The sequence below is a fragment of the Eubalaena glacialis genome, chromosome 15, assembly GCF_028564815.1.
Source record: "Eubalaena glacialis isolate mEubGla1 chromosome 15, mEubGla1.1.hap2.+ XY, whole genome shotgun sequence".
NCBI classification, from domain to species: Eukaryota; Metazoa; Chordata; class Mammalia; order Artiodactyla; family Balaenidae; genus Eubalaena; species Eubalaena glacialis.
The window spans coordinates 57,949,185-57,977,127 of record NC_083730.1 but is presented as its reverse complement, the minus strand read 5'-3'; the positions used below and the strand labels follow the sequence as shown (position 1 = coordinate 57,977,127).

The 27,943-nt window shown below is 49.4% G+C and overlaps 1 protein-coding gene and 1 non-coding gene across 3 annotated transcripts in view; one reads left to right on the top strand and one right to left on the bottom strand.

The window, feature by feature from the left end:
• Positions 1–968: 968 nt before the first annotated feature.
• The window catches only part of EMILIN2 (elastin microfibril interfacer 2), a 50,619-nt gene continuing 23,644 nt past the window's right edge, over positions 969–27,943 (bottom strand). The window contains exons 3-8 of one of the 2 annotated variants that reach the window (XM_061169972.1): positions 27,638–27,813; positions 19,678–21,588; positions 5,763–6,149; positions 4,375–4,407; positions 3,747–3,875; positions 969–2,013 (exon numbers count right to left, since the gene is read on the bottom strand). In XM_061169972.1, the coding sequence (XP_061025955.1) occupies positions 1,676–2,013; positions 3,747–3,875; positions 4,375–4,407; positions 5,763–6,149; positions 19,678–21,588; positions 27,638–27,813 (2,974 nt within the window). In that variant the 3' untranslated portion in view covers positions 969–1,675. The remainder of the gene's footprint in view (positions 2,014–3,746; positions 3,876–4,374; positions 4,408–5,762; positions 6,150–19,677; positions 21,589–27,637; positions 27,814–27,943) is intronic. The other variant, XM_061169973.1, reaches the window with a different exon arrangement.
• LOC133076041 (U6 spliceosomal RNA) lies at positions 25,411–25,517 on the top strand. The gene has a single exon (XR_009697462.1). It is a non-coding gene; the product is annotated as a U6 spliceosomal RNA (small nuclear RNA).

The window sequence follows — 27,943 nt, the reverse complement described above, 5'->3', positions numbered from 1 at the left end:
CTCCCCGCCTTTCCGGCTGTTGAGCATTTGTCCCCTTTGGCACCAGGTAAGGTCTTTAAAGGGAGTGTGAGGTGGAGAGGGCAGAAGCATGTGCCCACTGGGTTTTCCTGAAAATGCTCCACTGCAGTGGGGTTTTTCCCATGAGTCATTTCTAGGAAGCCACTGCTAGCCAGTCCCCCAGCTGCAGAAACGGGGCAAGTGTGCTGCCCCACCCCCATGCCCCGGACAGAGAGGCCCCGCCTTACGTTCTTGGCCCCTTCGCCCTAGCTGGTGGAGGGGGTGAGGAGGAAGGCCTCTCTCTCTGTCCACTGGCTGCCCTGGGCTCTCATTTGCAAGCAGTCCTGGAAAAAGCATTCTTACAGCATAAGAGTACCTTGGTGGCTTGATGTCGGCCAAGGAAGCTTGTTTCTATCGTCCACATCTTTCCCTGGGGCTCTGGGGGACATGCCTCCCCCCAGTGGCACTTGGTTGGCCAACAGGTTTTACCAACCTGATTAGCAAAGACCACGCGGAGCTAAGGGTTTGGTGTCCTGCTGGTAGAGGAGTGAGGGGCCTGGGCTTCCTGGGAACAGAGCGTGCTCTCCACGGGGAGAGTCCTGCTTTCCTCAGATGACCTTGGTGTTCAGTGTGCTCGGTTTTGTGTTGGGCCTCTTGTTGCCTGGGAGCTCAGGAGTCCTTATAGCTGCATCTGCTGTGAGCTGGGCAGCTACGGGTTCAATGTGAATGTTCAGCACCCCCTGGAGGAGCCCCGTTTTCAGCTGTGGGGCTCACATGGGGACTCTGACCTCCAAGCACATCTAGTCTGTCTTTACAAGCCAAGAACAACCCCCAAGTGCACGGCGTGGATGCTGAGGGATAACAGATGCATGGTTGAGATGAATTTACTCAAGCTTACTTTCTGCAGCCATTAAAGTCATTTACTGTAGTTTGCTTTTCAGCAGCAACTCTCAATCCAGAAGGCACCAGACTTAACTGGAAGCGTTTTACATCTTTATTGACACTCCCTGTCTTTGCACTTAAGTCGTACATGTCATTCAAGGAGCCCAACAAGCCACATGACAGTCTCTCCTGTGTCCCTCTCAGCCAGGCAAACCCGGGTCGGGGGGCGGGGGGTGGGGGGGAGGGAGGGGGGTGGCGAGCCAAACCTGGGACAGCCCACTGCCCACCCTAGGTCTGTGGTGGCACGCGCCACTTCAGTGTTTAAACTCTTCTCCCGCATGCAGGGTAAGTGAAGACAGAAGCAGCTGGCGACAGCTCTGCTCCAGTAAAGCCTGGCCACTGTGCCAGTTCTGCCTCCTCTCAGCGGCTCGTCCTTCTCCAGCAGCAGGGCGTGATCCCACCGGGCAGCAGTTGGAGCCTCTGCGGTCAGCACCCTGTAGGCCCAGCACAGGCCCCCCGGAGAGAGCTCAGGCCACGGCAGAGCCAGAGGTGGGAGCTGGGAGACGCAGGGGGAGGAGCCGGCATGCAGGCAGGGGCGCTTCCGACTCGTAGGCGCCGTGGCCACGTTAGCCCGTGGTTTACTCCTCGCTGCCTTGGCAGCCAGGCGTGGCCTTTACCTGGGGGAGGTGGTGGGGTGTCTGCAGGAAACTAGACCAGTGCTCCAGTTACACACACGCTGAATACATTAAAGCTGCCGAGTTCCTACAACTCTTACCCCTTCCCTTGCCCGGCCACCTCAGAGGTGGGACAGGAAAGGATATAAGAAAACCCCACTAAACGTGGAGTACATTTCGTCAAAGTCCGTGTGAGCCAACCTGCCCCCGGTCACCACGATGTTGACGCCATCCCCTGCCTTCAAGTGCACGATAAGGTGGAACGCCCCCGGGCCCCCACAAGTGTGCAGAGCCCCCTGGGGCCGGTGGTATTCCAGGAATTCTCTCTTGTAGCCGGCCGTGTGCAGCTGTGCCACGCTGGCGTTGGCGACCGAAAGGACGGCTTCCACGTACGTGTCCCTCTCGGGGGTGAGCGTGGCCGTGATCAGGTAGCGCCCGTCGTACGGAGCTGTGAAGACCCCTGGGAGGAGGAAAGCAGACACCGGTGTTCACGTGACACCATCACAGCCTTCTGCGACAAGCTGACGGTTAACCCGGATGAAGGCAGACCAGCCTCTGGGTTTGCCCTGGGTGGCCTGGGTTTGGGCTCAAAGTCCTGCTCAGCCTCCCCACGGGAGGCAGGCCCACTCAGGGGCGCAGCCCCTCTATACTAAACCCACCCAACGACAGTGACGGTCCCCTTGGCCCACACTGCTCTCGCACTGACCTGGTCCTCACTGCAGACCCAGCAGCAGCCTGAGGGAAAACTGGCCCTTTACTGCGCACACTGGCCTGTACCCCCTCACCCAGGTTGTATTGGTAGGAAGCGGCCACGCCGATCCTGGCTGCCTCTGGGGAGTTTTCTCTGTCACTGAAAGCACCTCGAGGCCAACTTAGAATCGACCTCACGGGCACAATATCCACAAAACGCCTTAGCTGCCTTCTGGGGAGGCAGGACCAAAAAATCCCCACAAGGTCGGTCATTAATGCAGGAAGAAGAAACACTGAGCCAGAGATGCAGCCACAGCCAGCCCTCCTCCGCTGGAAGAGCCAGGCTCCCTGCTGGACCAGTACCCAGGTGGCATCCACGCGCAGCCAGAAGCGAGCTGGTATTTAGACACACGCTCGGGGGCTGGGGAGGCAGGGGAAGGGCTGGTCGGAGGTGGGGGGATGAGGTTCGCAGATGTTGCCCATTTGCAAAGCAGTGGTCCACAGCCAGACCCAGTGCTGGCAGGAGCGGCCACTGCCCAAGGGCTCCGGGGAGGGGGCCGGACATGGACCACTGACCACGGGCTGAGAGCTGAGAAGGAATCTAAGGGGCCTGAGTCTTCAACCTGCCCTGAAATGTGCCAGGCCGCCCAGCTCCCTTCCCCAGCTCTTCTTAGTAATTTAGAGCCTGGGGACAGACGGGCCCCAGCACTCCGGGCACATGGCCAGCGTCTGCTCAGGGTCACTCAGAACTCCCTTTACTGAAGCCCCACTGGAGAGAATGGTTCTGGGCATCCTGGGAACAGGAGAGAAATGTAGGTCACGGTCCCTGTGTGCCGAGAGCACCTGGCCTGTCGGCGTGGAGTGAGGGCCCCGGGGGAAGCCCGACTTGAGCACAAAGCGAAGCAGCCTTCTCACACCCCCGCCTCAAGCCCGTTAAAAACAGAGTGTGATGCCGAGCTTCACGCCCATGGGCCGGGAGGCCAGGAGCCCCGTTTTTCCACGCTCTGCGGTTCATTCACTCTGATGCTCGCTAAAACTCGAGGCCCCGCGGTCCCGAGACCCGGGGCCAGGGCGGCAACTCACATCTCTGCCCGCAGAGAGCCGATTCCCTCCCAGGGGCCACGGAGAGCCCCGGCCACCGCGCGCACGCGACACCCCCGTCTGCTGGTGCCCGTGGGCGGGGGGACAGCGGCGGACCAGGGGGTCCTGGCTCTCCTCCCACAGGTGAGATCCCCGAGGACAGCAGCCCAGGCACCGGGGTGGCCTCTCGTCCCCGCTGTCCTCGGGGGCTGGGGACCACGTGGACCGAACCCCCGGCAGGGCGAGCAGTTCTGCCCCAGAGCAGGCACCCCGCGCTGCTGCTGACCCACTTGGGGCTCAGAAACCAGGGATCCTGCAGGCGGCGGCGTGGGCGCACCTGTCGTGGCAGCCGGGAGGGACCTTCCTCACAGCCTCCCGGCTGGGAGAGTCCTCCCGAGCGGCCGTGTGTGCGGGCGGACTCACCGGTGCTGGGGTCGTACACGTCCCCGTCGTTCACCAGCACTTTGTTAAAGAGGACGACGCCCGCATCGCTGGGGAAAGGCTTCCGGGTGAGCCCCGCGGAGAAGGACACCAGAGACGGCGCCGGGACCCCTGGGCGGAGAGAGGATGCGCCTGCGGTCAGGCCCCGAGCTGAGGCCTCAAAGTGGGCACACCCCCTCCTCACATCCTGGGCCCGACAGTGCCCTTGTCAGGGTGGCAAGCAGTTGCTGGGAGTGCACACGCGTGGGCTGCGTTGGACGCTGCGTGAGATGGGAGGCTTCGCGCACGCGTGGGCCTTGTGCATGATGTCTGGGGTGGGGGCGCCGAGGCCCCACAAGGTGCTTCTGTGTGAGCGCTTCTGTGATGAGCGCTGTGAGGCTGCGCGCGCACGCATGCGAGGCGGGGGCTTTGCGCATGCGTGATGCCATGCGGCGGGGGTGGGGGCAGTGCGTGTTCGTGTGCAAGCCAGCAAGTGAGCAGGGGAGAGCTGCACCCGTGCTAATGGCCCAGAGGGGAGAGACAGGACCCGCGGGGTGGGGGGGCGGCGGGGGGCGGGAAACGGGGGCTGCCCAGGACCGCCCGCCTCGGCCTCCCGTCCTGGCTAACGTACCTGGGGAGGTTACAGGCGGTGACTTGGGGTACCCTGAAAAACAAAACGCAGATGCAGTGTCAAAGCCCTAACAGTGCACCTCATTTTCCTGAGCCTCTCCTTTTCTGCCTGTTTCTCACACTGTGTAAGTAGACAGTAAGAGCACCCACTCCCAGCTGCCTGCACAGAGAAGACGGCCCTGAGGACGAACTGGCTGGGGGAATAGAAAGAAGATGGACTGGAGCCTTGGGGCCCAAGCCAGCGAGCAGGCTACAGACTGACATGTCCACTCCCACGCTTGCCCTCCAGGAGCAGGGACTGTTCACTAGCTTTGCCCCCAGGTAGACTGGATGCAGTGTTTGTTTGTCGTATGGATGCGTGGAAGGAAGGACAGACGTACAAATGAACAAATTGCCCAAAAGAATATAAACATCCAGGATATGTGGAAGTAACAGAAGGAAAACTGTCATCTTAGAAAAGGCACCACACCTGCCTAAGAGAGAGCTGTGATCACTGGAGCTTGGGGTGGCTGAGAAGCAACGGCAGTGACCCCACCTACCCAGCAGCCACGGTGCTTCATTCAGGCAGGCTGTCCATGCCCATGGCTGAGTGCCTCCAACTGTCAGCTTGGTTTAACTCTGAGGCGACTGGTTGGTACTATCCTGTGACAGCTGACGTGATCTACCCCAAGCAGCATCACGTGTTTATATGTCATAGCCCAGCGCCTCAGTTTCCTCATCTATCAGTAGAATATCAACTTCACAGTGCTGTGGGGAAAGCTGTAGATCCAGCACCTAGTTCAGTCCCCGGCATGCAGTGGGTGTCCCATAAATGCTCGCTCCCTTTTTCTTCTCTCTCCTGCCTTTACCTGACTTCACCTCCTCTACCACCAACACCTCCTTCACCATCACGGTGCTGACCTTCTGACTCACATGAAGCACTTAACTGGCCAAGCACTGACCTAGGCTTTTCTCCATCCTCACAATAACTCTCTGAAGTCCTATTATTATCCTCGCTTTGCTGTTGACAGAGCTAAGCTTTGCAATGACATAGCTAGGGTTGGAGCCAGAACCTTCCAGCCTACCCACTTTGATGTGTGCTCATCTTTGTGGCTACGCAAGCTCCCAGTATCCTCTTGGTTTCCCCAGTACACTTCCTGCTAGGGAGATCAAGGAGCTGCCTGGGTGGTCCAGGTATTACAGCCCATGGCACAAATCTATTTCTAAGTATGATGTACTATCCCCAGGGTACCACAGAACCTTTGGAGAGCCAAGTTTTGGACCCTGTACCCTGAAGGCTGCACCCATGACCCGCAGAGACCCTGCAGCAGCCTCCTGGGGCTCAGGCTGCCCCCTCGGTGCCTCCTCACCTTCTGTAGCTCAGATGGCCCAGCAGCGGGGGACCCTTACCTGGTGCTCCCGCGTAGCCTTCAGCCCTGGGGATGGGCCCCTGCCCAGTCTGGCCGTCCACGCCCCGGGGCAGTCCCCGCCCCGACATGCCCATCCTGCCCGGGGGCCCGGCCTCTCCAGTCTCCATAATGACCCCGGTGGAGCCAGGCAAGAAGGGCAGCCCCGTCCAGCCGGGCCGCAGCAGCGGGGGCAGTGGCCGGGGGCGTCTCTTGGGCAGGACAGGCTGCTGGCCTGTGTACGGCTGCTGTCCAGGATCCTTGGGCGGCGGGGGAGCACTGGATGGCGGTGGAGGGGTCAGCGCTGGAGCAGGTGGCTTGGTGGGGGCCTCTGCCGGGTGCGGGGCCTTCCCTTGGGGCAGAGGCTGGGGTGCTGCTGAGGGCTCCTCCGCTGAGCATTTGGAAAGTGGAAAGAAATACACAGGGTTCAAAACCTCAGACTTGACTGCTCGACCACAGGCCCCTCTGTGAGACTCCGTGGGCATGGCTCCCTGGAACGTGTGGGCTTGGGGGGCTGGCCTGTGGCCTCCGCGGGGTCCCTGGGCTGGGCCCACCAGCAAACACAAGAGCAGCCACCACAGAGTGGGGACAGCCTGCCTGGACCCCCTGCCCAGGGGAGGGGGATCTTCACCCTCTTTCTTCATGATGGTCGCACTCTCCAAAACAGCACCCAAAACTCCCTGATTTCACTACATGGTGATACCACAGGGGTATCTGCCTGCCTGCTGCCACCCACGGCCTGCATTCTCTCAAACAAGCCAGTCTCACGGTCACTGTGGACAGCCTCACAAACCGAGGGCCTGCTGGGTGCAGACATCACGGGACCCAGGCAGGTGTCAGGGAGCTCGGGCTGCCTCTGCAGCAGGCACAGTTCCCAAAGGAGCGACAGTGCCCCCCACCTCTCACCACAGCCTTAAGATCACCAACTGAGGGAATTTCCACTGCAGAAAAGTCCTGATTCACGTTTCCCTGCCCTCTTGGGATGGCGCTGTGACACAAGCAGGAAGCTGCCACCCTTTCCTCCTATGAATACATTCCTGGAACTACCTTCCAGGAAGCCCTTCCTAAGGCCTGTAAGACATCTAAAAATAACAAGGACTGGTCACAATACCATCCTCAAAAGCCAAACCCCACCCACCTCCTCAATCTGTATTACGCCTGCAATGGCCCAGCTTCCATGGCTACAAAATTATGACTAAGCAAAATCAGTAACTGCATTGTGCCCCACTGTCTAGCTTTGTTTTAAAACTCACAAAGGTAATTATGGCAGATCGAACCCATGCTCCCCCTCTCCACTCAGGTTGCTAGCCCACCTCCAGCCCCAAAGGGAGACTATTTCTCAAATAGCCTTTCCCACCCAGTACACTCCATGAGAGGATTAATCCCTAAGGAAAATGATTTGAATGAAGTGATCACTTTCTAATTTCCCCCATGGATGGTACAGAACTAATACCATTCTAGATGCACTGAAGATAAGTTCATTCACACCATACAATGGAAAGGCATCAGGCCTTAATTCTCTTCAGGACTCTGGTGGGAAGAGTTGGGTTGGGCATAGAAACTGAGGCAGAGCAATTCCCGACATGGGGACACCACGAGCCACAGTGAAGGACAAGAGTGAGAAAGGAAACCAACGAACAAAAAAGAACTTTAAAGAGATAATACAAGAAAATAAACATGTAATAAGGCATGCTCCTCACTAGCAAGGATGCCCACAGGCTTCTCCAAGTGTGTAACTTTAGCTTCTGCCCTAAATAAACCGCTTCATTGCGTGCTCTCCCACACGTACTGTGCTTCTAATAAACGCTGTGCCTGCTTTAAACAAAAACAAACAAAAAAAAGTAATAATCTCAGAAACAGAAGACACTGCATCCAAAGTATAAGAATAGATTGGTATTAAGAGAGGCCTAACCAGAGAATAAAGATGAGTCTTTGCTGATTAAAAATATACTTGCCAAAATAAGAAAATTCAATGAAACAGTTGGTAGATAAAATCAAGGTGCTCTTTCAGAAGGTAGACCAGCAAGAGAAAATAATGGATAATAGGAGAGAAACCATACGAAAATTAGACTCTTTCCAACCCAGAAGTCTTTCCCGAAAAGAAAGATCAGAAAAACGGGTATAGGGATGATGAGGTAGTAAGGAGAAACTCAAATACACAATTTCTCAGAACTAAGAAAGATCCCAGCACAATTATTGAATGAAAGACCCAAACCAAAGCACATTCAGAACACTGAGGATAAAGAGAAGACCACACAAACTGTCAGGGGAAAACGAAAAAGTGACCTCAACTCAGAAGGGCATCATCAGGCTTCTCAACAACAGTACTGGAAACCAGAAGACAAAAGAACACCTTCAAATTTTGAGGGAATATCATTGCTAACCTTGAATTCTATACCCAGCTAAAATATCTGCCAGTTGTGAAACTAGAATAAAGACATTTCCAGGCATGCACTATTTAAAGACAAACAAGCAAAACTGTCAAGCACCCTTTCTTAGAAAGCTATTGGAAAATGTACTCCACTGAAACAAGGGAGTAAACCATGAAAGAAAGAAATGCAGAGTAAAGAAAAGGGTCTAAGACAGGAGAGAGGTTCAAGAAATTTCTAGGATGGTAGTGAAGGAAGTTTCAGATTGAAAGCTTTAGCGCAAGTCCAGAGAATAAGCAGTCCAGACTGGGTCAGGAAGAGAACTCCCGGAGGGAGGTCGCTAATTTAAAAAATGGAACTGACAAATGATCTGGTAATTTTTATGGTATTGAGAGGGTATCAGAGGGTGAGAAGAATCCAAAACAAATATGTAAAATCTAGCAAATAATAATGCAGCACTACTACTAATTCAGAGAAAAGCAAAACGAAAAGCAGCATGATCATATTTGGCCATTGAGCTGTTTAGCTCTTCATAGCATAAATACTGACTCGATTTTTGTGGCATAACTCCACTGGGAGCTGGGAGGAGGGGAAGCAGGGGGAGACACGAGAGAGCCTAATACATAGGCTAATGTCTACAGCTGATAAGTAATATATATAATGTCAAATAATACCCATATAGAGATATCTAAAGCTAATAAATTGATGGTAAACATCGGGGAGAAAACAGCTGAAAGAGTGGCACGTGGCCACCTCTGGGGTGAGAAGGGTAACAGGGAAAAGGGGGCAGGAAAGCTGGTTTTCATTATAAACTTCTCAGAACTATTTCATTTTTATAAGACATAATTATGGAAGACACCCAGGGCCTGTCTCTAAACTCTTTTCCCTCCAGTCCAAGCTCAGGTCCCTCCTTGTCTGTCTCCCCCTCCCCTCCTCACGCTGTTTCCTGGCTCACAAGCTGGCCTCCCTCCCAGGGGTGCAGGCTCCTGCCCTAGCCCCACCTCCCTTCTCTGCTGGAGATGCTCCTCCAGCATCACTCCTCTCTCCTCCATCTCCTTCCTTCCACCCCACCAGCTCCTTCCCTTTAGCCCGCGTTTATGTGTCTCCACCCAAAATTTAAAAACAAGTACTTTTCCTCAGTCCTACAACCCTCAATGAATTACAGTTGACAAAGCACCTAAAAATAGCCAAGTACAAGCCCCTCAACCGGGTCCTTATTTTCGTACCTATCCCCCCCAAACCCTTCAAACCAGCCCTCTTTCCCTGAAGCCCCCCTGTCTGTCGCTTGCCCCATCACCTAGTCCAGGCGCTCTCGCTTATCACACACGCCCCCATCTGGGCTAAGTCCAGCTGATTCTAATTTTGAATCGTCCTTTGGGTCCTTCCTCCACACCTTTCTCAGAATGCTCTTAGAACGCGTCCTAGTCATCTTCCCTGCTCAGAAATCTCCGGTTGTCCTCCACTGCTCATAAAATCCAACAGAATCTCCTCTGTCATCCGTGTCCCCACCCCCTGCCCCATCACCTCCTGCCACCTTCAGTACCCCCACTGGGGACTGGCTCTCATCTGAGCATCCCTGCCTTTGTGCTTTGCTGTTTGCACTCCCTAAAATGCCTCTTCAGGTGCCCTCACCGAAACACACCTCTCCCTGCAGTCCCGGTTCAGACACCCCCTCGTCGTGAAGCCGTCATGAATCTGCCCAGTAGGGCTTGAACTTCCTGCCTCCGAACCATGAACCACTTTGGCCTCTAAGGGGTCTTTTCAGTTTTTTACATCTCTCCTTTCTTGCTGGATGATGAGCACTTGAGGACACATTTTAATGATCTTTTATCCCCAGGGCCTGGCACGTGACATTGAGACATCTAAGTATTTGGTGAATGAGGGAAGGCTGGAAGTACAGCAGGTACCATGGGCTGCACCCTCACTCCTGCCAACCATTCAATTAGGCACCCTAATTTTGCCAACGATAATCATTCTGGGGTCCTATAAGGGCAATGCCAGTGCCTAGAGTCAGTGATGGTTCTCTTTTACGTTCACCACTCCCTCAACACCCAGGCTTGTCATAGCAAGTGGAAGGTAGAGGGAAACAAATGAACAACCTGCTTGGGCCAAATATCCTCCACCAATCTCCGTGGGGAGTCCATCCAGCAACTGCGCAGGACAGGCGGCTCCAAAACACCACTCACATCACAGCAAAGACGGTCATGAGAAAGCTGCCCCGGATCCAGACTGCTCCCCAGCCCTGGCCCCCAGCACAGGCTCAGCCCAGCACATCACGTGGTGTTTCTAATGCACACATTTATTAAATGGTTGTAACAAAGACTGGACGGCATCTTGCTCATTCTGGAAAGATAACTCTGGCAGTCAATGTCTTTCCAAAGCGAACATATGTTTCTAATCCAGAGAGTGACCGTTTGTACTGAGTTCCTCATAAGAGCCAAGCGTTGCTGCCCATGTTTCACGTGCGAGGAATGAGGAGGAATGATCAGCCACACGTGCGCTTGCTTTTGTTCCAGAACTTGCCCCAAGGCGCTGGTCCTGATGCCACAGTGTGGCCTTGTGCCACTGTGCGTGGGATGGGCAGGGCCACGGCCTTACCAAGGATGGACCTGACACCATGTAGGAAAGGCCACTCCCTCTCCATTAAAGTTCTTATTAAAAGCCAATTTCAACTTTGCTAAGACAAAGACCTGCCTAAGGAAATCCCCAAGAGTCCACGAGACTGACATGCCTTCCTCCGCTGTCAGGAGCCTGGGTGGTCTGGCTCCTCCTGCAGCCGCCAGAGAACCCTGCAGAGTGGCAGCTAAATCGCCAAAGTTCCGGCCCCGTGGCTGTGCCTGGCAACTTGGTGGTATCTTGTCACAGAGCAGGGATGCGGGGACAGACACGGGCCTTGGACGTTAAGGGTCTTGTTGGTGGCGTGGCTGAAGGAAAGCCACAGAAACCTCCTGAGTTATCAGCTCAGCCGTCACTCGGGCTAAACCGGCAAAGCCTCCTGACAAGCCGGCGGAATCAGTGCCAATCAGATGAAGTGATGGGTGCAGGGGCGCGTCCCTGACTGTAAAACACTGTGCAAACGTCAAGGGCTATTCCCAGTTGGGGGGGAAGCTGAGCTGCCTGGCATCCCAAGGGTGTGTCTGCTGACCAAACCCTGCAACTACGGGGGACTATTTTAAAGATGTCAATCAAGCCTTCTGACTTCATATTTTCTTTTATTTTTTATTTATTTATTTATTTTTTGGCCACGCTGCACAGCTTGCAGGATCTTAGTTCCTCGACCAGGGGCTGAACCTGTGCCCTCAGCAGTGACAGCGTGGAGTCCTAACCACTGGACTTCCAGGGAATTCCCAAGACTTCTGACTTTTTAAAAAAAACCCATCCACATGCTGACATACAGCAGGCTAAGTGGACGGAGGGCCACACTGCCCAGCAAAGCTCAGTTCTTGGGAAGGGCCTGAGAAACGCGAGGCTCAGCAGGAGGTTCCGCGGGAATGTGTTGCTCTCATTGACCGGCACAGGGCGGGCACGAGGCAGGGGCTTCCGAGGAGACGCTTGCTGGTCTCCCTGCAGAAAGGCTGAGGGAAGACAGGCCGTGGAGGCGTGTGAAGGACTCTCAGGACTGGGGAGACAACCCACAGAAACCCTGCACTGCTCCCCTGACAGCAGAGGAAGGGAAACCATGCGTTCGCAGGAACGGTCCTACACGGAGCAAATGGCAGTCGAAATGCTGCTTTGGGCTTTGGTTGGAACGAAGAGGAAAAGCATTCAAGCTCATCCAAGGGGCGCTGTGATTCCATCACAGAAGGGCCCGGACCGACTCTTCCTCTAGAGGACAGAGCCCACTGGCCCAGCCGAGAAAGGAGTCCAGACGTGATCACATGGAAGCCCGTGGAATCAGGCTCAACAGGGGAAACAGGTCGACATTTCTGAAAAGTACAACCTAGAGAACACTGACACAGAGAGACGGCTCCAGCGGCTCCTGTTGACATCGGGGGCAGTTCATTTGGGACCGAGAGTCATTCGATGTCACTGAATCCCAGAGAGGCCGACCCAAGCATCAGCATCACTGGGAGATTTTTTTTGGTAGAAATTCACAAGCTGATTCTAAGTTGTATATGGAAATGAAGAGAGAGGATCTACCTGATTTTCAGACTCACTATAAAGCTGCAGTAGTCAAGGCCTAAGGAGACACATCAACAGCGAAGCAGAGTCCCTCATGGACGCGCACGTCACGGTGGAGCTTGCGTGGGTGGCACTGGGTCAAGTCCGGGATTTTATCCTCTCTCCTCACCGCCCTCCCGCCCCCGCTCCTCTTCTTTCTGGGCACAGCAGCCCCAGTGCCGCCTCTGAGGGGGCCTGCCTTCCACTTCTGGGACCAGAGCTAGGGGGTTCTTTGTTTTAATTACAACTTTAATTACAAATTCCTGGATCTGACCTCATCCCTGCTGAGCAGGAATCTCCCGAGTGAGCCCAGAGTCCTTATTTTTGTAAAGCTCACAGAGGATTCTGCACGCAGCTGTGGGAGAGCCCTCCCGGAACATGGCAGTTCTAAAGTCAACGTTAAGATGGAGAAAAGCAGCTGCAACTTTCACCAACTAAAGAGCTTTACAACAACCAGATGCTCACAGGGCAAAAGGGCAGGTATCGTCCGGAGTTGGTGTGGTCTGAGTGTGGGCAGTTTGTTTAGCCTCTATGTATTTATAAAACTCTGACTTACTCCATCATAATATCTTGGACCTACACTGGCCCCAAACTCAGCCAATTTCAAGTTGAGGGCCAAAACCGTCATAACACTGGCATCAGGCCATACTTCCCCTGGCCATGCTTTACGGTTAAATACTTATTTGAAAAATCTGTGCTTTTTCATTCTTACGGCGCAGCTTAGGCTAAGCAACTGGATAAAGATGGGATTCTTAAATCTGTAATACCCCCGAATGAAATGTTATTAATATAATTCAAAACTAAAAATAGAACTACCATATGATACAGCAATCCCACTCCTGGGCATCTATCTGGAGAAAACCATCATCTGAAAGGATACATGCACCCCAATGTTCACTGCAGCACTATTTACAATAGCCAAGACATGGAAGCAACCTAAATGTTCATCGACAGAGGAATGGATAAAGATGATGTGGTACATACGTACAATGGAATACTATTCAGCCATAAAAAAGAATGAAATAATGCCATTTGCAATAACATGGATGGACCTAGAGATTATCATACTAAGTGAAGTAAGTCAGACAAAGACAAATATCATATGCTATCATTCATATGTGGAATCAAATTTTGTAAAAATGAAACAAATGAACTTATTTACAAAACAGAATCAGACTTACAGATATCAAAAACAAACTTATGGTTACCAAAGGGGAAATGTCAGAGGGAGAGGGATAAATCAGGAGCTTGGGATGAACACACACACACTACTATATATGATAGATAACCAACAAGGACCTACTGTATAGCACAGGGACCTCTACTCAGTATTCTGGGATCACCTATATGAGAAAAGAATCTAAAAAAAAGAATGAATATATGTATAACTGAATCACTTTGCTGTACACCTGAAACTAACACAACATTGTAAATCAACTATACTCCAACAAAATTAAAATTTAAAAGAAGAGAGAAAAAAAGTATTTATGAGAAATTGCCCTAAGACATTTGCAGAAGAAAGAGGTGGCGGATTAGAAAGAGGAAGCAGTGCCGCTGTCACTGGAGTGTGCTGAAACAGTGCTGCAACGTCCGGCAGGCATGGCCCTTCTTGGAACCGTGACGCAGGGGAGGAGAGCTTCCCTGATGCGCAGACTATTCCTCTGCCCCATCTCGGCTCGGGTGGGAGCCCCAGGTTTCTCAGCAATGGGAACTCCCCTTATGTCCCAACTGGAAGGGGAACAGCAAAAACGTCACAGTCTGGTCCCAGGGCCCCGGCAGAAAGCAGACTCTGGCTTTCAGCCACGCTGGGGGCAGACCCTGGAGCTGCCAGCGACAGAGCGACCCCTACCCAACAATTTCAGTCAACTTGGGGACAAGTTGCAGCTAAAGGAAAGGGACAGGGTGCTGGAGAGATGGTGTGAAGAACCAACACTGAAAACAGGAGCCCGTGGGACCGGGCACAGAAGGCCAAAGCCTAGGGCCACATCCACAGAAGAACAAAGGACTTCCCCATCTCCTTGCCCTTCAGAAGCTAATTTATTTGAACATGAATCCTGAATGCTAGGAAGGGGAGATTTCTAGGCTTTTTACACTTTTTACCTGACTCCCAATTTAGAAAAGAAGAAAAGGAAAGGGAAAGAAGGAAAAAAACAAAACCCTCTGGCTTTCTAGAAACATTTGACAGAGCAGCCAGGAGCCCCACACCCAGGGCTCTCATCCCATGTCTGCGGTGTACACAAGCCTGCTCTCACTCCTCTGAGGCTGCAGGCCCGGGGGGTGGTAGGAAGAGAAAGAGAGAAGTTCACCCAGGAGCAGAATGAACATCCACCACGGGGGACAGAGGGTCGCCATCACAGCTGGTATTTACTGAGGGATTACCAAGTGCCAGGCACTATTTAATACTCCACTAGTTAGGTATATTAATCCTCATACTAACTTTTTGAGGTATTATTGTTATCATGATTCTCTCCAATTAACAGGTGTAGAAAGTGAGGCATTAAGTAGATAAATAACTTGCCCAAAGTCACAAAGAATGTGTACAGTAGCTGCGATTGCAAACCTGGGAAATAATAATCACTTCCTGGCTCTAAATTCTCCAAGAGTTTCTCATGATACTTAAAATCCAAATCCGTTATCACGGCCTATAAAATCCCACCTCATCTGATTCCTACTCCCTGACCTCACTGCCTATGACTTTCCCCCTTGCTCACAGACCTGATCAAACTGGCATTCTGAGTCCTCAATCAGGACAAACACATTCCTGCCTCAGGGCCTTTGAACATGCTTTTCCCTCTGCCGGGAACACAGATCTCTGCAGGGCTCTCTCCCTCGTCTTATTCATGTCTCTGCTCAGATGTCATCTCCACTGAGCAACCCTCCCCGACCTCTGATCTAAAATACAAAGTCCCCCGTCCTCTATCACCTTCTCTGTTGGTCTTTCCCCACACACTGATCGCCAGCTGAAATCAGATCTTCATTTGCTGGGCTGTGCATTATGTGTCTTACGCACTAGAGTGTAAGGTCCTTCAGGGCTGAAACGCCAGCCCTAGGACATGACTCAGTAAGTATCTGTTGAATGAATGACTATATAAATGAAGGGGAGGGCATATGGGGCCCAGGAGAGGGGTGTCACACCCACGTCACAGAGCATAAGGTGAGACAGTCATGAAAATACAGTGGTTCTTCACCTTTTAGAAGTTAGTCAGTGCTGGGCTTCCCTGGTGGTGCAGTGGTTAAGAATCCGCCTGCCAATGCAGGGGACACGGGTTCGAGCCCTGGTGCGGGAAGATCCCACATGCCACGGAGCAACTAAGCCCGTGTGCCACAACTACTGAGCCCGCATGCCACAACTACTGAAGCCCACGTGCCTAGAGCCCATGCTCTGCAACAAGAGAAGCCACCACAATGAGAAGCCCATGTGCCGCAACAAAGAGTAGCCCCCGCTCGCGGCAACTAGAGAAAGCTGCACACAGCAACGAAGAACCAAAGCAGCCAAAAATTAATTAATTACTTAATTAATTAACCAAAAACAAAAAAAAAAAGAAGTTAGGCAGTGCTCTGAGTCCTAGATGACAGGCACGGACCTTTCGTCCAAAAAAGTAACCAAACATTTGTATATAATCTCAAGAATCAGAGGGATAAATTGGGAGATTGGGATTGACACATACACACTACTGTATATAAAATAAAATAGATAAGTAATAAGAACCTACTGTATAGCACAGGGAATTCTATTCAATACTCTATAATGACCTATATGGAAAAGAATCTAAAAGAGTGGATATGTGTATATGTGTAACTGATTCACTTTGCTGTACAGCAGAAACTAACACAACATTGTAAATCAACTCTACTCCAATAAAAATTAATTTTAAAAAAATCTGAAGAATCTCTTTTAAACCCCAGGGAAGAACATCTGCACCAACGATGCGGGGGGTGGCAGGTAACAAAGAGACTCGGATCTATCTGAGCGCCAGCTGAAGCCCCTTCTGCTCCCCCCGCTGCCTCGTGGGTAGTTTCGCCCCCTCCGGGTGCTTCTAAAGAAAAGAATGGGGTCTGTGAACAGGGCAGTAGAAACAGCAGAGTGTGAGTCCCTGGCCCAGCAACGTGGCTTCTGGTGGCTACATCCTGCATTCTCAGCTCTGGACCTTGGCTCGCAGTGGGAGAGATGACGGCTATCATTAATATTCCCTCTCTCCCGTCGCCCACCAGCCGCATCACCTTGCCTTGACCAATGGAATGTGGCAGAAGGGACACCATGCCAGCTCCGGGCCTCGCCTGGAAGACGCTTCCGCTTTCACCATGTGATAAGTCTGACTACCCGAGACCACCTGCTGTGAGGAGGCCCAAGTCAGCCACGCGAAGAGACAGAGGATGGCCCTGCGGAGGGACCCCTGAGGCACCGGACACATGACGCGTCTGCCTGGACCTTCCAGCCCAGCTGGGCCCACCAGCCCCCTGACTGCAGCTGAGCGAGTGACTCACGCTGACACCAAATGGAGCAGAAGAACGGCCAAGCCAGTTTCCTGACCCGCAGAATAATGGAAAACGATAGAGCTTTGCTGTTTTAAGCCACCAAGATTTGGGGTAGGCTGTCACACAGCAGTAAATAACGGGCCCATTCACACAACTCCTCAGCAGGTATGTCCTCCCCTCCTGCTTTGCTGAACCCTACCCACCCCTCAGTATGAGCTCCAGTAACGCCTCCTTCCAGAAGCTTCTCTCATCACTCCACCTCACCCTTCACCCCACCAGCCTCTGAACTCTCAACCTCCTCATCCTTGAAGGCTCCCTCCTCCGAGAAGCCCTCCCTGGCTTCCACAGTGGCCATGTGCCTGTGCCCATCTCTGTCTGCCTGTTTCCCCTCAGAATGTCACTGTCACACACACTGTCACACATCCACATACTCCACAGACATAGCTCATTACTCCCACAAAGTACGGGTTCAGTAAGATCCAATGAACTAAAAGGATAAACCCTGACACCACTCACTGGGCCTTGACACACCACCTCATTCATCCTCTCTGCAGACCGGTGCATGTCGTTACCCCCGTGACTGAAAACGCCTGGAGGGTGAGGGTCGTGCTACTCACCTCTGCACCCCTCACAGAGCCCTGCACATAGTAGGTGCTCAATAAATGTACTGTTGACTCTTTTTTTCTTGGCCGTGTTGGGTCTTCATTGCTGCGCCCGGGCTTTCTCTAGTTGCGGCGAGTGGGGGCTACTCTTCGTTGCGGTGCATGGGCTTCTCATTGTGGTGGCTTCTCTCGTTGTGGAGCACGGGCTCTAGGCGCGTGGGCTCAGTAGTTGTGGCTCGCGGGCTCTAGAGCACAGGCTCAGTAGTTGTGGTGCCGCATTTGGGATCTTCCCGGACTGGGGCTTGAACCTGTGTCCCCTGCACTGGCAGGCGGATTCTTAACCACTGCGCCACGAGGGAAGCCCCTGTACTGTTGACTCTTCTCTAGTCCATGTGACCTGAACTCCAGATTCACCCACAGACCTCTCATGCTCAGGTTCTCCTAGACCTGGATGCACTGCAAGGATGGATAGACTCTGCCTGTTTGTCTCTTTTCAATCAATGAAATTCTCGGAAATCCATGCTTTCTACACTCACAACAATGAATTCATTCCAAAAGGATCATCTTTTGGGAGCCACATTCTCTTAAGGCACTCACCCCCGACCCCTCCTTTCACAGCCAAGCGTGAAGGAGTTAACACAGCTTCCCAGCTGCCTGGGAGCTGCAAATCAACTGGAAATATCTGGTTCAATCTGTTGTTATAAAGCACAGTCCAGACAGAACTGTCACCATGAGGGACAATCATTCTATGTACACACATAGTCCTGTGACCTTTACCCAACATTCCAGAGATAGGGGAGCTGCATGGGCCTGGGGGGAGGAGAGGGGGAGGGTTATAAATATCGGGACTGCCTGGGTAATTCCTTATCTACAAACTCCTTATCTCTGGGAAGGTTCAAAGCACTTCCCACCCACCACCTGGGACCCTCCCGCCTCCTGGGGACCAGGCCCTGGCTCTCCCCGGCCAGGCCAGGGCTCGTCTGCTTCTCCTGCTCCAGCCTCCCCTTCTCAGGCTATAAGTCTCAGCTGGGACCCGATCCTAAAATTCTATAAGCTCACACCAGGCCAGGAACTTGCATCAACAGGTAAGGGCCTTTGTCACCTGGAGCTGAGCAAGGTGGAAATGTGATAAAGGCCAACAAAGAAGACAGGATTGGTCAGGAAGTGGGGTCCTTTCGGGCACATGGCTGGCCCTCCCCAAGTCCTCATGGACCCAGTAAGTGTGCGTTCATCTCTGGGAGACATAGGGGAGATGTGTGCAGGCCTGGAGGACAGCGCCTGGGGTCCTCACCCCACCTCTACCGCTTCCCAGCTGTGCGACCTTGGAACACATCCCTGAGGGGAGTAGGCCAGTGCTGATTCAAATAAAAAGCGCTCAATAAATGTGAGCTCCCCGCTCATCCCTCCCGCATCCATTAGAAAAGGCTGGCTCAGTACTGAGGCTACTGAATCCAGGTACAAGGGATGCTCTATCCTTCAGGGATGATGTGCTGAACCCCCAAATAACAGAAATTAACTTGAATATATCACTCAATACTATTAAGGGACCATTCATTCATTAAATTCATTCATTCATTCAACAAACATTTGTCGAGAGTGTCATGTGCAGCCAGCGTTGCCCTAAGCGCAACTTATGAGCGTCCTTGTTCTGGAGACTATGGGGCTTTAAACAGTTACTGCCCCTAAAGTGCTTTTGTCCACAGTCCTGTCTCTGTCTTTGGAAAGGAATACAACGCATTCTACCTGCCATCATGTAGGCCCTAGATTTTAGGGAACAAGAGGATGCTCAACGAGGATGCTCTGTCATGATAATGACAGAGGTTATAATGACACCAGCAAACAAAAGTGATGCTCACACAGAGGTGAATGGATACACACACAGGAGACTCCCTGAGTAGAAAACAAGACAACATATCCACCGCCCCAAGCTGTTATGCCACAAATCTGACTCCGACTCTAAGCTCACAGACATGATAGTATAGATCAACCTTCTACCACCTACCTGTGGGGAAGGACCAGTTTTCCTTTTCCATTTTTCAATTTGCTGTCGGCTGATAATTTGCAAAACGCACAGATCGTGTGCTTGAATGCTACGGTGATGTCAAATTATGTTAAAAGTTTCTAAATACCGTCTCTCACTGTTGGTATTTGCCTTAATTTTACCCAGCACCAAACGATTCACAAACTGGCCCCCATCTATGAAGCACACTTTGGTTAGCAGTGATGTAGTTAATTCCACAAACCATCCAAAATCTAGCATAATACGTGTTGCAAACAATTACAAGAAATGGAATTGTAAAGGTCCACTTACTTGCCGATGGTTGAAATCTGATCAGATCTTGCAAGTCAGTAGAAATCTGGAAAACATGGCTATAGATCTGCTGGACTGAATTCTTCAGGCCAGAGATGTCTCTGGAATGTGTCCGGAGCGTCCCGTTCATCTGCCTGACACAACTCCAGAGGCTGCTGACATGCTTGTTGAGCCCTTCCTTGATTTTCTGAAGACTTCCTGAGATGGAGTCCAGTTTGCTGCAGGTTTTCTCCATATGAGACAACCTGTCCTCCACCACGGAGACCCCCCTCTGGACCCCGTGTGTCTTCTCCTTACAAGTGTCCAGCTCGGCGAGGACCTGGCCCTGCAGCCGCTGCCACCTCCCCTCCAGCTGGTCGCAGCAATGCACCGAGGCGGCCGGGGGAGACGGGAGCGGCTCACCCCCCTTAGAAGACCCACGTCCTGCAGCCTTTTTACCTTCTCTACCACTGCTCAGCTCATTATGAAGATGACTCACGTGGTCTTCTGTGCGGTTTAGATGAGAATAAAGAAAACTAAGATCCTGTCGAAGTCTCTGGATGCTACGCTCGGCTTCTTGAAACTTCCTATGCATTGTGTCATTTAGAGATTTCAAAAGGCTCAAAGTGTCACCTGCTGAGGAGTCGTCTCCTTTTCGCAAAGTATCTTCTCTCCCGCGAGGCTCTCCCTGGAAGTTCTGTAGGCACATATCCTCCACCACTTGCACTTTGCCCTTCAGGTGGTTTAACTCCACCATGACCTGCTCGTTCCCAGCCCCCGACCCACCAGGCGGGGCTGACGCTGGGGGAGCGAGCTCTGCCTCCGAGCCGTTGGCCATCGCCAGGAGAGCGCTCCCCAGCCGCTCCTCCAGAGACTGGATTTTCTGATCAAGAAGCTGCTTCAAGTCATCTACCTCCCCACTGATGGTCCCCCGGAGGGTTTCTTCAATGTAAAAGCAGTGTTCCTCCGCGTTCTTCTCTGTCACGTTGATCCTTGCATCCAGTTCATTCCATCTGGCATCAAAGTCCACATCCGGCTCTGGAACTACGAGGCGGTCAAACTCATTGTCTAGTCGTCCGTTCAGCATTCTGGTCGCTTCAGCAACTCTTTCAATTTTCTGGTCTAACGTCTTGATCTGTTGCCCAAAGTCACCATGCTCGGCACCGTCACAGCAATTTGCCCTGGTCGAAGGGTCTTGGACCCGGGCTCGAAGGTCACTGATTTCTTTTCTCAGGTTGGTTTCCTTCTCTCCTATAAGCTCGATCACTCCCAGGTAGCTGCTCCCATAGTCATCACAGTGCTGCTGGAGACCAATGAGCTTATACTCACACGAGTTCTTCAGATCAGCCAGCTTCCTGTCCATTCCCTCCATGAGCTCCTCTCTCAGGGCATCAATCTGACTATCGACATATGCTTGGTAGAGCTCATTGGTCGTCATGGTGACCGTAGGGCCCTGGGCCGCCTCCTGGAGCTGTTTGAGCTGCCCTTCATAGCCCTTCACTTTCCCATCCAGCTCTTCCAGCTTGCTACTCTTGGTCTTCAGAGCATCCTTGACTTCAGCCAATTCAGACTTGATGTCCTTCATGCCAGATTCCTTATTGTTGAGGACACCAGGAAGCTGGACCGTTTCTGGTTCTCCACCAATGGCTCTGTCAGGCACTGGCTGGGGGTGCAGGTTACTGAGCCACGATGCCAGCATTTTGCTGGCATCATCCTGAATGGAGTGTTTGAGGTTTTCATTCACTCCAGCAATGGAAGACTGGAGATCAAGAACCGTCCTTGTGAGTCGGAGAACCTTCTCCTCAAGCACCTGGATTTTCTTTTCCTGAAGTTCTAGGGGCCCCTGTTTTGGATCTACGGTCCGACTTAGTTCTGCTGCAGGAGTTGGTGACAAAGTCTTCTCAGGCTCTGAGACTCGGCTTGGTTCATTGTCTGTTACAAAGAAAGAGTTGGACATGACTTAACATTTTCTACCTTTACCCAGTTTCTGCAAAGACAATAAACAGGGTATTCATGGAATTCACTTACAGCTCCCTTCTCACTGCAGGTAATTATTGTGCTAGAGTAGAAAAGACTATGGGCTTTAAGTAAAATAGACCTCCAGGGGCATTCTGGCTCTGCTGTCTACAGTCTGCCCTCGAGCAGGTTAACTCACTTCTGTGAACTATAATCCCCTCATATGAAGCAGAGGTACTATCTTCCCTCTTGGGTTTTAAGAGGATATTTACATGGCACATAATAGATACTCAATGGCCTCTTTCACCCTGAAGGGAGATATTCTTTATTTGTGTTATCATATGAACACACATCGTTCCCACATTAGTAACTGCACCCACACCCCAATGGTTGACTGCATTCTGTAAAACCACAAGAACCCACTTGAGATCCACCCATTAGCAGTTGGGTGGTATGATATCACATGAGCAACAAGTTATCCTCCAAGCAACCCCTAAATGTTTGCTTACTTTTAATAGCATCCCTGTGCTAAAAGACTCTCATAGACATTGTTCAGTGCTGTCATGCAGCTGGGGAAACTAACAGCAAACGAGAGATAAAGCAACAGAGTCTACTGGCATCTCCCAACAACAGAGCTACATGGCCCTAAGTAGTGAGAGTCACTAAGTCAAAGAATACAAACATTGAATTTTTTTTTGGCCAAGCCCCACGTGGCTTGCTGGATTCTAGTTCCGGGACCAGGGATCCAACCCGTGCCCTGTGCAGTGCAAGCACAGAGTCCTAACCACTGGACCGCCAAGGAATTCCCCAAACATTCAATTTTTGATAATCCTACTTTAAGAAATGTACCCTGCAAGGAAACAGTCCAAAAGAAAAAAATTATTATAAAATAATTGTGATGAGTCATAAAATGAAAATAAACTAACGTACAGAGAAAGAGATAAATTAAACAAAAAGCAGGTTATCAGAATCTGAGGCACTGGACTTCCCTGGTGGTGCAGTGGTTAAGCATCTGCCTGCCAATGCAGGGAACACAGGTTCGAGCCCTGGTCCGGGAAGATCCCACATGCCACAGAGAAGCTAAGCCCGTGCGCCACAACTACTGAGCCTGTGCTCCAGAGCCTGCGAGCCACAACTGCTGAGCCCGTGTGCCACAACTACTGAAGCTCACGTGCCCAGAGCCCGTGCTCTGCAACAAGAGAAGCCACTGCAATGAGAAGCCCGCGCACCCCAACAAAGAGTAGCCCCTGCTCACCGCAACTAGAGAAAGCCCGCACACAGCAATGAAGACCCAACGCAGCCAAAAATAAATAAATAAATTTATTTTTTTTTTAAATCTGAGGCACTAGGAGAATAAGCGGCAAACCACACCCTTGAACACAGAATACAAGGAATACCAGAATACCATCGACAAGCCTACAGACGATACTGAGACCTATTGTGTAAAGTGGAAAAAGTCACACACAACATAGATTACAATGAAATAAAATGTATTAATGTACACTGACAAACACTGGAAGTAAATTTAGAATGTTGTCGATATTTGAGCTTAATGTTCATTGTTTTTTCCTCCTCTAAACTTTTGCAGACGATCATATCAACAGTTATTATTCATTAAAATCGACATAGTGTTAAAACCAAGACTGGAATTCAGATGTCTAAATTCCCAAGGAGAAAACTAGAAAGAACACCTTGTTTTCCATACTGAAAAATGTATTCTATCTCAGGACACCAGAAATAAAATTCATTGAATCACGTACAAATGAAATGCTGTTCTGAGCAAAGGAAATTCTTTTCAAAGGGCCGGAGAAGCGGGGGAAGATCAGGATGTAAGCAGATGTTTTTTTCATATACTACTGGGATATAAGAATTGCTACAGCTTTTTGGAAGGATAATTTGGCAAATGTATCAAAATACTCAGAATCCTTTTGACTCTGCAATTACACTTCTAGAAATTTATTCTAGTAAATAATAAGGATGAATCCAAAAATTTAACAGGAAAAAATACTTATTCAAATACTATCTATAGTAATGAAAAATTACAAACAGTCTAAGTGACCAACGGTACAGGATTATGTCCAAACAATCACACTCTATGAAGCCATGAGATGATATTGTAGTATATTTAATGACATGGGTGTTTTTTCATTAAGTTAAAAAATAAGTTCCAAAAACAGTATGTTCATTATAATGATAGTGGATTGAGGATAAGCACTTCCTTTCATTCTCTTCTGAAATCCCACTAAAATGGCAAAAAAAAAAAAAAAAAAACCAAGCAAAACAAACCCCAACCAAGTCACATATAACAAATTGGGAATCAGAATGGTTTTGGACTTTTTCACAGTGCATTGGAAACTAGAAGAAAAAAAAATTTTAATTGAAGTACAGTTGATTTACAATGTTGTGTTAGTTTCAGGTGTACAGCAAAGTGATTCAGATATATATATATATGTATATATATTCTTTTTCAGGTTCTTTTCCCACATAGGTTATTACAAAATATTGAGTATAGTTCCATGTGCTATGTAGTAGGTCCTTGTTGTTTATCTATTTTATATATAGTAGTGTGTATATATTAATCCCAAATTCCCAATTTATCCCTCCCCCGCAGTTTTCCTCTTTGGTAACCGTAAGTTTGTTTTCTATGTCTGTGAGTCTCTTTCTGTTTTTCAAATAAGTTTATTTGTATCATTTTTTTAGATTCCCCATATAAGTAATATCATATGATATTTGTCTCTGTCTGACTTACTTCACTTAGTATGATAATCTATAGATCCATCCATGTTGCTGCAAATGGCATTATTTCATTCTTTTTATGGCTGAGTAATAGTCCATTGTATATATACACACCACATCTTCTTTATCCATTCACCTGTCAATGGACACTTAGGTTGCTTCCACGTCTTGGTTATTGTAAATAGTGCTGCAATGCACATTGGGGTGCATGTATCTTTTCAAATTATAGTTTTCTCTGGATATATGCCCAAAAGTGTGATCGCTGGATCATGTGGTAGCTCTATTTTTAGTTTTTTAAGGAACCTCCATATTGTTCTCCATAGTGGCTGCACCAATTTACATTCCCACCAACAGTGTAGGAGCGTTCCTTTTTGGAAACTAGAAGAAAATTGAGTGATGCTTTCAAAATTCTAAAGGAAAATTATTTCCAACCTGATATTCTGAAAATATTTTCAGAATATCAAAAAGCTTACCTCCCATGCAATCCTCTCATGAAACTACTAGAAGATGTGCTCTACCAAAACAAGGGAATACATTGAGAAAGAGCAAGCAGGGGGTACAGGAAGCAGGGAACGGATGGGAGAGAAGTCAGTTAAGGTCACAGGGTGGCAGCTGTGAACAAGGACAAGCAGGTGACCAGTCCAGGTGGGGCAGGTGAGAAGGCTCTAGGAGAGATTTCTTCAAGAAGATGAAACCGATGTGTCTGAACATAACGAGGGGACGTGTAGATAACCAGCGGAGAGTCTGGGTTGAAATAGGGATAAAAATATAGAAAACCAAGCAAAGGAAAACATACTTATTAACTCTAGAGAAATCCAAAAACAGTGTAGGAAAGGCAGCATATTCATAGTACACTACAGAGCTCAGCTGTAAACATTATATAACTACTACAATGTAACCAATAAATACTGAACAGATAAAAACACAGTATAACTGAATGGAAAGGATGGCAGTATAGGAGCCCCATGTTAGATGAAAGGGACTTAAATCCTCACCTTCCATAATGAGAAGTCAAGGGGTGTGGAGGTAAATTCCAAAAGACCATCTAAAGAGTTTAAAGCAGTGCTCACTTCAGCAGCACATTTACTAAAATTGGAACGATACAAAGAAGATTCGCATGGTCCCTGCACAAGGATGACAGGTAAATTTGTGAAGCATTCCATATTTTTAAGCAACCTAAGTGTCCATCGATAGATGAATGGATAAAGAAGATGTGGTATATATACACAATGGGATATTACTCAGCCATAAAAAAGAATGAAACAATGCCATTTGCAACAATATGGGTGGATCTGAAGGGTTTTATGCTTAGAGAAATAAAAGTCAGACAAAGAAAGACAAATACTCTGTGTTATCATTTATATGTGGAATCTAAAAAAATAAAACAAATAGATGTATATAACAAAACAGAAACAAACTCACAGATACAGAGAACAAACTGGTAGTCACCAGTGGGGAGAAGGAAGGGGGGAGGGGCAAGACAGAGGTAGAGGATTAAGAGGTACAAACTATGTAAAAAATAAATAAGAAATAAGGACAACACGGGGAAATATAGCCATTATTTTGCAATAACTTTAAATGAAGTATAATCTATAAAAATATTGAATCACTATGTTGTACACCTGTAATTAATATAGTATTGTAAATCCATACTTCAATTTTTTTTAATTTTTAAAGAGTTTAAAGTAATTACCCCTGAGAAGGGAAAGTGGGAGAGAAAGGGAATCAGTGCTTTTCCTAATAGTCCTTATAAAGCTACTGAACTCATTAAACTACATGTATGTTTAAACTTTTATAAAATAAAAAGTAAAACTAAACAAAACAGAAATAAACTGTCCACTATGATCCAACACGTCCCCTCACTACTTGTCTAGTGCCTGCCTTCCATGAGGTCAGGGACTGTGTCTGCCTTGATTTTCTCTTTTCCTGAGAACCTAGTATAGAGCCTGCAGATATAGAAGCTCAAAAAATATTTGTGGGATGAATCAATGAATTTTTCTTTAACAAAATGTATGCGCAGAAGTAGAAAAGAGAATAGTGCTCTATAGTAAAATGTTAACAGTAGTTGTCATTTGGTGGTGAGATTATGTGTACTTAAATATTTTTCCTATAAACATTCTGTAATAGATATGCATTACTTTTATAATAAAAATTATTTTTAAATCTGTTTTACGGACAATATTGAGAAACACCACTAGTTTCAAAACCGAAAACACAGGACTTCCCTGGTGGCACAGTGGTCAAGAATCCACCTGCCAATGCAGGGGACACAGGCTCAAGCCCTGGTCCGGGAAGATCCCACATGCCGCGGAGCAACTAAGCCCGTGCACCACAGCTACTGAGCCTGCACGCCACAACTACTGAGCCTGCGGGCCGCAACTACTGAAGCCCGTGCGCGTAGAGCCCGTGATCCGCAACAAGAGAAGCCACCTCAATGAGAAGCCCGTGCCCTGCGATGAAGAGCAGCCCCCGCTCGCCACAACTAGAGAAAGCCCGCGCACAGCAACGAAGACCCAATGCAGACAAAAAAAAAAAAATACTAGAAACACCTCATGGGAATATATAATCATTTAAAGACGACTTAAACATTTAACTCATAAGAAAATCTAGGTTTTTCTCACTGACTTTAAAAAAGAAGAAAGATAAAGTGATGTAGAATAAAATGTCAAAATATTTTTATCCATAAAAGTCAGTTTCTTAATGTTACACTTAAAAGCCAAGGTGAAAATTATCATTGCTTTCTAAGCTATTCATTGAGTTTGTGCTACTTCACTTAAAAAAAAAATCAAAAGCAAATTTAAGAACAGCCTCATTGGATACTTCTAACTTGGGGCTTAGCTTTGCAAATATCTCACCCCGAACAGAATGAGAATGATTCTACTTACCTATTTTTTTTTTAAAAAGAAACAATTTTAGTTTCTTCAAATTCAGGTTTATGGGAGCTTGTACATGAAAAGTAAAGTAAAAACAAACCAAGCATCATTACCTCATTACATTTGACTCTCTTCTGTCTGTGCCTCAGGCCACACGAGGCTGAGACCAGCAGCATCTCCCACTCTTAAGGCCTTGGCTTTCACAACCAGTTGGCCCTAACAAAGCAATTTACTTTTTAAAAGTCTGTCTTCCGATCGCTACTGCTTCTGCAAATAAATTTGTGTGCCGTGTGTCTACTGCAGGCATATATGCGTGTTTTGGGAAGACCTTGGAAAGCTCGACACTGTAACTCATAAATCCTGTAGTTTGAAGGAGCAGTGGCGGCCTGCAAAGCAGAGCACAAGTCAGAAGTTACCTGTGGCTTTCTTCACGCTGTTTCTCGGCCGAGCGGGTGTGGGGCGGGGAGTCTTCACGGGGTCTCTGGGACCTTCTTGGCAGTCTCCTCCCCTGAAGCCAGGGCAGCACCTCCATTCCAACTGTGTCACCGTCTTGTACCTGGTGACATATCTGGGTCTGACATTCACACGATAACTGCCAAAGAAAAAGGTGGCATCTCTCTTTACTGGCTGCTGTTGCAAACACCCCCGGCCCCCCTGGCTGAACCCGAATGAAGACGCTCCAGGTCACTGCTCTCTCCAGGCTGACCCAGCGGGGATCACTG